Here is an 11,789-nt window from a genome sequence, read left to right as displayed (position 1 = left end):
ATCTAATCATTATAAATCTCAATTGACACAGCCACCTAGTCACAGTCACACACTTTAAAGCTGCCATGCACCTTTTCCCAGAAACCAGAGAGTCAGATCCGAGGTTCCCAACAGCTCTTCCTAGGCTAGAGTCATCTATTATGCAAAGGCAACTCATAACTTCCTTATGTGTGGGCATCATCTGTTTATTTTCTGATCTTTCACCCTCAACATCCTCCAATCCCTGTTAAGTCAAAGCGTCAGTCATTTTTGTTAGGTGTAAAAATGTACACAGCACGTGCACAGGGATGCTCTGAGGTCCACAGTATGCAAAATCGTGTAACATAACGAGAACGCTTAATCCCTGCTGTTGCATAATGGGCCTTTATAAAAATATAATAGCTACAAAGAAGGCTTCCCGTATTTGTTGCTTTGGGCACAGACGGTTCCTAGTCAAGAATGGGATGCCAGCAACACTCCCGGCACCTCACACAACCTCGAAGACGAAAACCGAGGGAGGAGGTTCCCCAAGCACCGACCGCGCGGGCCGGGTTTCCCGGAACCCCTCACCTCTCTTGTCCAGGAGCCACATAAATGCGAAGCAGGGCAGGAAACCTATGGGCCCCCACAGCACGAGCAGCGCGATGTCCCAGCTGGAAAAGCCGTAGGCCTGGCGCGCCGAGTTCTGGATGGGGCCCCAGGTGTTCCAGACCAGGCCCTGTGCGAACCCCAACAGCGAGAAGAGCAAAAGCACCAGCCAACGGCGCCCGTATACCCGCCCGGGACTCGGGGCCGCCACCGGCAGCGCCGCCGCCGCCGCCTCCCGGCTTCTCCAGACAGTCCCTGGTGCAGGCCCCAGCCCGGGCCCCAGCAGCGGCTGCCGCTCTTCCTCGCTGCTCCAGCCGGAGCCCATGGCTACGCGTGACCCGCCGGGCCCCAGCCCCACGCGGTCCGGGTGGCAGCCGACCGGCCCCGCGCAGATGCAGCGGGAGGCTGGAGGAGGCGGAGACCGAGGCTGCTTCGGACGCCCTCCGCCTCGGGGCCGCGCCTGGTGCGCCTGCGCCGGTGAGCCGGGACGACTGACGGGTGCAGCGGCTCTGGAGAAGGCTGGGTGTAGGGGTGGGATGGCCTCCCGGGTGGTGAGAGACGGAGTGGAGCCGGCGTCCCAGAGGAAGGACGAGGAGGAATTGGAAAGGCAGGAAGGAGCGTGCCGAACCTGGGGAAAAGGAAACTCCCGGAGAGGCTGTATTAGAGGAGGTTGGGCCGGGAACCCAGGTTGCTTGAGGAAGTGTCCAAGTTTTACATCATGTGCCTAATAAACAACTTGGTGACCTCTGGTCACTTAAGCTAATGTTTACTTCTATATTGGGTTACTTCTTATTTTTTTTCTCTTGGGTTTGCAACTTCAGAAATTATAGGGAAAGGTAGCATAAGTTTGAGGCGTAGTACGGACCCAGACGTTGCCACTTGAAAATCATTTTGTCTTTATGTACAGTAAGTACTGCCTAGTTTTACCAGCTTTTTGTATTACATACTCAATATTATAAACTAGTCAATTTTATATATAAAAGACATAGGAATGTTTGTACTTTCTGTCATTAATAGGCGATCAATAAAGGAATATGTTCATTAAAACTGGAAGATTTGCCCCCAAATGACTTAGATTCATATCGTTATGATTTTGACGTGACGAAGAGTAAATGAAAAGGGTGGGAGTTGTCGATCTCTTGATCAAGATGCCAGTTTATTTTGATCTACAAATCCAGAAGTCTGACAGCTGTCGAGTAGTGCCCTTGAAAACAAGCGATTTGATGTGTGTGGGTGGGAAAATGAGTCGCAGAGAACACAACAGGACATGTGATCTAGGTTCATACTCCCCAGCAGCCACGAAAACAAATGGAGTGATGTTGCTGCCAGAAGAGCAAAAGAGGTGGGAAGAGAACGGAAAAGCGTGAAATCCCCTACTGTGCAAGGCTGGTAGCGGTAAACGAATGGAGCCTCTTTCCACCGCTCCCGGCCCCTCCCCTGCCAACCCAAACAGCCCCTAAAGCTGCAATACAATTGGGCAGACGTAAGCGCCCAGTTGAAAAGGTAGGGCCTGACTAGAAAATGAGATGCAGAAACGAAGCCAAGAAAACAACATTGAAAGAAGGATACAGTCTGAGTAAGGTAAAAGGAAACACAACTGACTCCGTGTGGTTGCATAACAACAAAGGCGGAATAAAAACAGACCTGCGTAGCCCTGCCCGGCGGCCGTCACATGACCTTCACGTGAGCAGCGCTTCCGGAAGAGCCAGGTAGCGGGCGCGGCGCTTTCTCTGCGGGGCGGTTTCCGAGCAGGAGTCACCTGGCTCCTAGAGATTCGCTCGCGCTCCGCTCCACTTTTGGGTTTCTGGTGGCCTGCAGTCCTGCTCGCCATGGCGGCAGGCCCGGGGACGACCGCTGATACGGGCCCTACGGCTAGAATTGGAGAGGAGGAAGGTAGGTGCCAACGGACTCTCTTGGCACCTCCTGTGTGGCCGTTTGGTCTAGCTTCTGGCCCTGCATTAAGCTGTGAGGAAAACTATGTGTGTGTAGCGAACGTGGCTTTTCTCAGGTTGAGGCATCCAGATGTTTGATCCTCATTCAGGCCCTGTGTCCCCGCATCCTACCCGGGTGGTGTACGCATGACGGGGTTTTGAATGCTGCAATGGATTAAAATTATATTTGTGAAATTGCAGCTCACCCTTGAGGTAAATGGAGATATCTGGGATCTTTGTGAACAGGGATTATGAGCTCTGTTTGATGTCGGTGGAATCCTGCTGTACAGAACGGTTGGGGTTTGTAAGCTCCTGAGACTGAGATCCCTGTGTTCCTGGTACTGCTCTGGGGACTGCCACAGGATACAGAGGTTGTTCATAACAGTGTTTTCTCCCAATCGAGTAAAGAAATACAAAAGGAAAAGGAATGACTAATATAAGTGGTGACATAGATACTATTAGAAGTGCACCCTGGGTGAGGTCTGTCACCGGGAGGAGAGATCCCAGTAGGGAAAACAAACGCTTCAAGGTGCAAATAGTTTGAGGTGAGCCTTTTTGATTGGACTAGGTAGTGACAGACTCAGGAGGTGGTAGTGGGGAGGCGTGGGAAACAGCAGGAAAGCATGGGATGGATATGACGAGATCAGTTATGATCTCTCCCTTGAAAATTCAGTCTCTTGACCCCCCTGCCTTTTATTCTTCTGGCAAATCCAATACTCTAGATGAACCCAATTTTTTGCCCTCGTTGCTCCTCCACCCATACAGATGAACTTTGCTGGGAAAAGGCCTGGACAAACTGATGACACCATAAATGAAAGTGGTCAGCTTCTGGAATATTCACTCAGCATTGGCCTGAGGTCCTTTCGATGGTCTGTTTCTGTGTCAGCCTGCTTGTACTCTCTTCATCTCTTATTTTCAGCTGATGACTTTGTTGTAAATCAGGTCAATTCTGTATCTAATCTGCCACCTTTATCCCCTTCACTATCAGATCCTTGTCCAGACCATCCACATTTCTCACCTAAATCGCTACTATATCTTCAGGCCATGTGCCCTGTTTCCCATCTGGTACACCTCTAATCCCTTCTCTGTTCAGGAGCAAAAAGTGACACTTCCTTACTTAAAATTCTTCAGTGAATTCCATTGCACTAGAACTTAGAATAAAATCCAGATTCCTAACCATAGCCTACCGAAATCGTTTTATTTTTATGTTTTTTTTAACTTTAATTGTTATTCAAGTACAGTTTTCTGCCTTTTACTCTCATCCCAGCCCACCTACCAAAATCTTCATTGTGGGGTCTGCTCTTGTCTCCAGGTATGTGTCACTCACCCCCTTCCTCTTAGCTGTTTTTCACATGGCTGGTTCCTTAATCTTCAGGTTTCACAGTGTGTCACCACCTGAGACCTTATCAGAACAACCTATTTGAAACACTCTGTAGTTTAAATGACTTTTAACCCTAAATTTCTATAATACACCATGCTTCTTTCACTTATCACAGTCTGTAATTACTTGTTTATTATTGTTTCTTCCATTAGATCTTATGTGCTTTGGGGGTAGGACCTATATCTCCTTTTGTTCACCTCAAGCAGTAAGTACAGTGCAGAGCATAATGGACACTTAATACATATTTGTTGAGGGAATGAATAAGGGCACCCTATGCCAAGTCCAGAGGTGGGAGGAGAGAGAGCTTGCCTTGTGCCAGGTACTGAAAGGAGTTGGTTTGAGGAGTGGTAAGAGAAGAAGAGGGATCCTGAAGGGCACCTTATACCAATTTAAGTCTGAACTTTATGACTGTGGGAAGCCTTTGAAGAGCCTGGGGGTGGGGGGAGGAGTAACATGATCAGATTTAGTTTTAGAAAGATCACTCTGGCTGATTCAAGGGAGAAACACTAAAGACAAAGTACTTAATCCCCATTAGTTTCAGTTTTCTTCTCTGTGTAAAATGCATGACTATTGTGGAAGTTTAAAGATACTTGTAGATCATCTAGCATAGTGTCTGGCAGAAATCGTGTATTTAAGAATGGTAACCATTTTTTTTAATTAATGGAAAAAGCTGGTGGCATTGGTGACTGACTGATGTTGAAACTAAGAGAAAAATAAATTAGGGATATCTGAAAATGTTCAGCCTGAGAAATGACATATACATTAGGAACCTGAAGAAAAGGGAGGTGGTTGGGAGAGCACTGTTGAGTTTTAATGTGAATGTGTAGAGTGTAGGCTTGGAAGGGTGCTGCAGAAGATGTCAAGCATGCAGCAGGGGAAGACAAACTTTTTATTTTTTTTTTAATTTTAAAGATTTTATTTATTTATTTTTAGAGAGGGAAGGGAGGGAGAAAGAGAGAGAGGGAGAAACATCAATGTGCGGTTGCTGGGGGCCGTGGCCTGCAACCCGGGCATGTGCCCTGACTGGGAATGGAACATGCGCCACTTTGGTTCACAGCCTGTGCTCAATCCACTGAGCTATGCCAGCTAGGGCTTTTTTTTTTTTAAGCTTTTTATTTTTTATGGTATTTACATACCATAAGTTCACCCTTTCAAAGTGTACAATTTATTGGTTTTTAGTATTTTCATAAAGTTGTGCAGCCATCACTACTATAATTCCAGAACATTTTCATCACACCCCCCAAAAATCTGGTACCCATTAGCAGTTACTCCCCATTCACCCCTCTCTCCAGCTCCTGGCAGTCACTAACCTACTCTGTGTCTCTATGAATTTGCCTATTCTGGACATTTTGTATAAATGGAATCACATAATCCAAGGCCTTTTGTGTCTGGCTTCTTTCACATAGTGTAATGTTTTTAAGGTTCACCCATGTTGCAGCACGTACAAGTATACTTCATTCCTTTTTATGGTTGAATAATATTCCGTACATAGTTTGGATGTACCACATTTTGTTTATCTATTCGTCAGTTGATGGGCACTTAGGTTTTCACTTTTGAGCTATTAGCACTAATAGTGCTGTGAACAATTATATGCAAGTTTTGGTATGAGTATATATTTTCAGTTCTCTTGTCCATATATCTAAGAGTGGAACTACTTGCTGGGTCATATGATAATTCCATATTTAGCTTTTTGAGGAAAGTGGTGATTCTTGATCTGGAAGTCCTAAGGAGGGGAAAAAAATGATCATTTTAGTTTCATCCTTAATAAAAATGTACTACTCTGGTGAGTGATGTCGATAATGGGGTGGGGGTCATACATGTGCGAGTAGAGAGGATATGTGTGAAATCTCTGTACCTCCTCCTAATTTTGTTGTAAACCTAAAACTGATCTGAGAAATAGCCCTAAACAAGCAATTATGAAACATTTTGTTAAGAATCAATTTAGATTCTGAGTGTGAGATGTTACCTCCAGGATCACACATTGGTTAAAGTATTTCAGTGAAATAAAAATTGTAATTCTTTATATCTGATTCTTTCAGATTTCAGTTGGGCTCTCATAGTTTATAGCTAGGTCCATACCTTTATGAAGAGAAGGATGTATTCTTCCTAACTGTTCCTTCAGTCCTGCCCAGGGAGATATCTCATTCCAGGGTTGTACAGACTTCAGTCTCATGCATGGCTGGCACTCCTATACAACTAGATTTACTGTTTGGTAGTGATGCCATACTGTCTGTGTCATTCTTGTTCTCATTTTTTAAAAAAGGTCAGGGGAGGCACAGGACTTTAAAGAAAAACAAAAATCTGTATGATGTCAAAGAGTAAAAAATTCCTATGCTAGAGCACATGTGTAATTCATATGTAGCTAAAATACTTCATACTTGATAATGATGAATAGTAGAAAAATAATACTATTGAATATTTTTTTAAAGATTTTATTTATTTATTTTTAGAGAGGGAAGGGAGGGAGATAGATAGAGAGAGAGAAACATCAATGTGTGGTTGCTGGGGGTCATGGCCTGCAACCCAGGCATGTGCCCTGACTGGGAATTGAACCTACGCCACTTTGGTTCGCAGCCCGTGCTCAATCCACTGAGCTATGCCAGCCAGGCTTATTGAATATTTTTTAATTGTGCTAAACAAGTAAAAAGTTTACCATCTTTGCCATTTTTAAGAGTACTGTTTAGCAGTGTTAAATATATTCATATTGTTGTGAAACAGATCTCTAGAACCTTTCATCCTGCAAATGAAACTCCCTTCCCCACCCTCTGTCAGCTCTGGTAACTGCCACCCTCCTCTCTGTTTCTATGAATTTGCCTATATTAGATACTTTGTGTAAGTGGAATAATACAGTATTTATCTTTGTGATTGGTTTCCTTCACTTGGGATAATGTACTCAAGGTTCATCTGTGTTGTAGCTCATGATGGGATTTGTTTAAAAAAAAGATTTTATTTATTTATTTTTAGAGAGAGGGGAAAGAAGGAAGAAAAGGGGAGAGCAAAACATCCATGTGCGAGAAAAACATGGATCGATTGCCTCTCTCACGCATTGGGGACCTGGCCCACAACCCAGGCATGTGCCCTGACTGGGAATCAAACTAGTGACCCTTCGGTTCACAGGCCAGCACTCAATCCACTGAGCCACACCAGCCAGGCTCTTTCCTTTTAAAGGCTGCATAGTATTTCACTGTATGTCTACCACATTTTGTTTATCCATCCATCTGTCAATGGACGTTTGGGTTGCTTCCACCTTTGGCTAGTATGAATAGTGCTGCTGTGAATATGGATGTGCAGATACCTCTTCACGACTCTGTTGTTGAATATTTTTGATGAAACTTGAAATAAAATAACCAATTTATTTTGGATTATGAAAAATTTACTTAGTGGAAGCTGAAGCGATGAAAACATTTTGGTAGAAAGTTTAAAGATACTTTGGAGCATTTTAAAGAGCTTTTATTTAGTCTTTTGAGACACCATTCTTTCTAGTACTCACTTCACTTAAAATGTATATTTACTTGCCCTTGCTTTAGGTTTAAGACCAGTATTACTTTTGAATCTGTCTGGTTCATAAATGGATTAAAGTAAGGAGGAGGGGTAATTGGGCAAGAGTGACGAGTGTAAGAAGACGGGAAGAAGAGGATGGTAGCTGTCCAGCATGTAACTGTCTCCAGTGCCCCGGTGAACTGGCTTGGGTGTTCACTACCTTCCATGTATTGGCATTGGCAGGGGAGAGTCATAACAGCCTCACCATTTCTGTTTGTGGTATCTTCAGTGACAACACCTCCTAGACCTTGAAATTCAGAGGATTTATAACTATTCATCAGTTTACTGAAGTATTATATTAACTTTCAGAATTTTATTAGTTTGTACTAATGTTTTAAAATAGTGACTGTAAAATTAAAAATTATCTTTGGTGTACATTTTACCATTTGGTCTTTAGCCATTTTTGTTAAGTAGTACTTGCATAATTCCATCAGTGGTCATTGTTTTTCTGACATGGCCCAATGTTCATTATTTTTTACCCTAATATCGACCATTCCTACTATCTACCAATCCAGAGGTTTTAAAATTTCTTGTATGTATTTTCACTAGTTGGCAGACTGATGAAACCCTCATAGGTTTATATGTATATATTTAGAAATAAATTAGATCACCATGCCAATTTTTTATTCATGCCCTATCACTATGGTAAGTTTCTGTATTTTAACTTGTGATGTACTCTTATGTCACCTTCTGAAAGTTTTTGAATAAGATTGAAAATATTAAATTTAAATTTAACCATTATTAAAATTTCTATTAAAATTCTGTATGACATGAGCTTTGAGTTAATTTTTATTTCAGGATCTTTGTCTTTGTTGTATTCTATTACTACTAGGAGAGTATTCTAGAAACTTGTGTTAGTACATGCAGATTCAGGGAAAGTTCCTGGGACTGAAAATCTACCTCTAAGCAGAGGGCAGGGAAAGACTGAAGAAAGAGGCTAACCACTCCAGTATGGTAATTACTGGAGATCAGTAGGGGAAATTTATATATGAGAAGCATCTTGGGTGGCTGTAGGGTGAAGTGCTTTCCTCCACCTCTTGGCAGGCATCAAATTATATATGGTAAAGGGGGGCATATCATAGTTACTGGTATGTGAATGCTACCAGGTATGGAAAATTACTTTTTTACATGTTCAGGACAATGGACTGTTCCAGGAACCAGCACCTAGTGAGCGGCAGGGGAGGGGTGCTGGTTTATGTCAGAGTGAACATGGATTACAATCAGACCATCTATAAGGGGGATTTGTAGTAAGCAATCTCAGTTCTGGCCCATGTCCAGCTCTCAGGTCCTGTAGTGGTGACATCATGGAACAGTCTCTCCTTCACAACTTAGTATATTTTTCTTATTCTTGTCCTGAATTCTAAATCTCATGTACAAATCCACACCAGATATTGATTGACTGAAACAGGTTGCTAGGAAATTCAGAGAAATTAGATTTCAAATTATCTTGTTCTTTTCATTAATTAAGAAAAAACTACTAAGAAAGGGCAATTTGCTTTTTGATGGTATTTCATGATCTGCAAAGAATTAGTTAATAAAGCTGTAATAAATTGCCTGAATAACATGCTATATTTAGAGGGAGGAGAAACTGTTATACAATACCTAAATTACTAATCTGTTTTTTTGAGCAGTTTCTAAGTCATCTAATTAAACGTTGCTGCTTCCTGCAACTTTAGACTTAAATACACTACCCTTTAAAGGCTGTTAAGGTTGCTTCATAATTTTTATAGCTCTTTGCAAATACTTTTGACATGGAATGACTGGTGCATCCCTAGGCTATTTAATTATTACAGTATAGATTGCGTTCTCCTCTAAAGGAAATTGTAACTCTTAAATGTTAATTTAATGGCCCAGTTCATTGTTGATTAAACTTGCAGAAACCAAATTAGTTTTATCTCACAACCAGCTGATTGTTTTATTACACTGATAAAAATTCTGTAAATATGCTAATTTCCTATTATGGTGAGCATCCTACTGCTCTGCACAGTACACATTTTATAACACTTTTCATTCACGGAATGGGTTTGAGCATTCCCTATATTCCAGTCACTGGGCCAGGTGCTTTAGTTTTTAGAGTCTCCTATTAAATAATGCCTTGCATTTTTAGATCAGATCATTAAATACCTTAAAAATTTAACATTATGTTAGAGAAAAAATAATGAATTTACGTCTTTGAAGGTATTCTGTCAAGACACTAATCTTGTTTTGGGAACTGTCAAAGCCATATTATCTACTGGCTCTGATTTAAGATAATAGAATAAATAAATCCCTAATCCCAAAGAATTGGTGTTTCTATTTATCTCTGCCCTTTAAATTTCTAGAAGTAAAATGTTCAAAGCTTGAATATGTTGCAACCTTACAACTGACAGACTGCTACAGTGGGTCAGACCAGCCATAGTTTATCCCATGTAAGCCACAGAACTTTTTAGGGATGTTGAAAAGAGAAAACAATAAAAAACAAAATTCAGCTCAGTAAAATGTAGACATCTTATTGGCTTTATTCAAGAATTCATGAATCAGGCAGAGTGGGAGTATGGAAGTTATACTAGCAAAAAGTGGATTGGCTGCGGCTAGGTCATTTGCCTTAGAGAATGTCAGGGTCTGTCAGGCACATTGCCTTGCTACTGCTGACCAGGTGATGCCTGGTTGGTTTAACGTTCCACTTCTAGGAGAGGCTGAAACTGTAATTAAGTCTTGGATTGGTGACGGGATTTAACATAAGTGACTCCATTTTGAACCTGTTGTATTGTTTTTAACAGAAAGAATATGGTTGTCCTTGAACACAATAGCCTCAGAAGGCTAGGTATTATACTAGTTATGCACAGAGCCTCAACTATAAGGGTTAGTTTTTCCTATGTGAAAGGATCCAGGAGATAGAATTTTGCTGGTTTTGGCTCAGTGGCACAAAGCTGGACATCTTTGTGCCCTTTCAGCTGAAGTTGCAATTTCCTGGGCCTTTCTTTTATTTTTCAAGATGGCTAACCATTGTGTCTGTTTTCTAGGCCAAAGGTAAGAGAGGAAGATAAGGGCAAAAAGACTGACTCAACAACTTCCAGATATATCTTGGGCCATTCCTATCTGCAAAGGAGTCTAGGAAATGTAATTTATCAACTACTCTCATTGCCCAAAGTTCTTTTAGTAAGAAAGAAGAGAATGGGTTTTGGGTAAGGTGGGCAACCAACAGTCTCTACTGCAGAGGTTAACACCTCCCCCAACACACACACACACACATGCACATACCAAAACATTTCTCCCTCCCCAAAGACACATACGGACTTACTATCTATGAATCAGTCTAAAGCTTTCCTGAATCTATTCACCTTTTCAGCTTATATTGTCTCTCCTGAGTTTTTAGTGCTAGTGCAAGTTCTCAGCTTCAATTCTGTGGAACCAGGATTGTGCAGTGGAAAGAGCACTGGACCTGGAATCAGGGAACCTGACACAATTCCAGTTCATCACGAGGGTGTCGACCTTTGACATCTGAGCTTCCTTGTCTTCCTTTGGGTAGTGGTAATAAAACACCTCCTTGGCCTATGTTTTACAGGCTTCTTAGAGGATCACATGTGCATTTTTATTTTAATGTATATAAAAGTATATGGCAAATTTCTCCATCTTTACCATCTCTGCCTTCATCACTGCCCCTCCTTGTTGTTCAGGGTCCTATTACACTTCTCAACAGCAATTTCAATAGCTCTCTGAGTCAATTCCAGTCCCTACATCTCTACACATTTCTACATAGCCCTCACTTTTATTGTTAATGGAGATATGTACCATGGGGAAAATATTTAGTAAATAGTTTTTACTTTTAAACATTAGGTTGTTTATATTTTCAGATTTATATTGTGGTAGTAGATATTTTATGTGTTTGTGTATACATATATAATATATATGAATGTATATATAGCTTCTGGTTAATTATTTTGTTAAAAGCAAATTCCACACCCTGGCTGGTGTGGCTCAGTGGATTGAGCCTCCAGCCTGCAAACCCGAAGGTTTAATTCCCAGTCAGGGCACATGCTTGGGTTGAAGGCCAGGTCCCCAGTGGGGGGTGTGTGAAAGGTAACTAATCGATGTATCTCTCCCTCTCTCCCTTTCTTTCCCTTTCTCTAAAAGTAAATAAATAAAATCTTAAAAAATAAATAAGCAAATTCCTATAACACGAGTTACTAGGTTAGTGGGTGGTTCTTTGAGACATCTGCTTTATTTTCCCAGTTGTTTCTTAAAGGATAGTTCTAATTTATATGCCACAAATGAGAGAGTATCATGAATGTGTTGTAGCTTTTTATACATAGTCTAGCAAAACTATAAAAATATATAATAAAAAATGTAACTTTTCCATTTTCATACTCAGAGAATGTAGGAACTACAAG

General features: G+C 41.6%; 1 protein-coding gene across 3 annotated transcripts in view; it reads left to right on the top strand.

Moving 5' to 3' along the window:
* The first annotated feature begins 553 nt into the window (after positions 1-553).
* The window catches only part of HSPBAP1 (HSPB1 associated protein 1), a 52,155-nt gene continuing 40,919 nt past the window's right edge, over positions 554-11,789 (top strand). Inside the window, exon 1 of one of the 3 annotated variants that reach the window (XM_045851247.1) lies at positions 554-1,044. In XM_045851247.1, coding sequence (XP_045707203.1) covers positions 669-1,044 — 376 coding nt within the window. In that variant the 5' untranslated portion in view covers positions 554-668. The other 2 variants (XM_045851249.1, XM_045851248.1) reach the window with 2 other exon arrangements.

This window comes from Phyllostomus hastatus, unplaced genomic scaffold (assembly GCF_019186645.2).
Source record: "Phyllostomus hastatus isolate PE091 unplaced genomic scaffold, TTU_PhHast_1.1 phas_contig_86, whole genome shotgun sequence".
Taxonomy (NCBI): Eukaryota; Metazoa; Chordata; class Mammalia; order Chiroptera; family Phyllostomidae; genus Phyllostomus; species Phyllostomus hastatus.
Note: the sequence above shows the minus strand (reverse complement) of the source record. Positions and strands in the feature narration are given on the sequence as shown.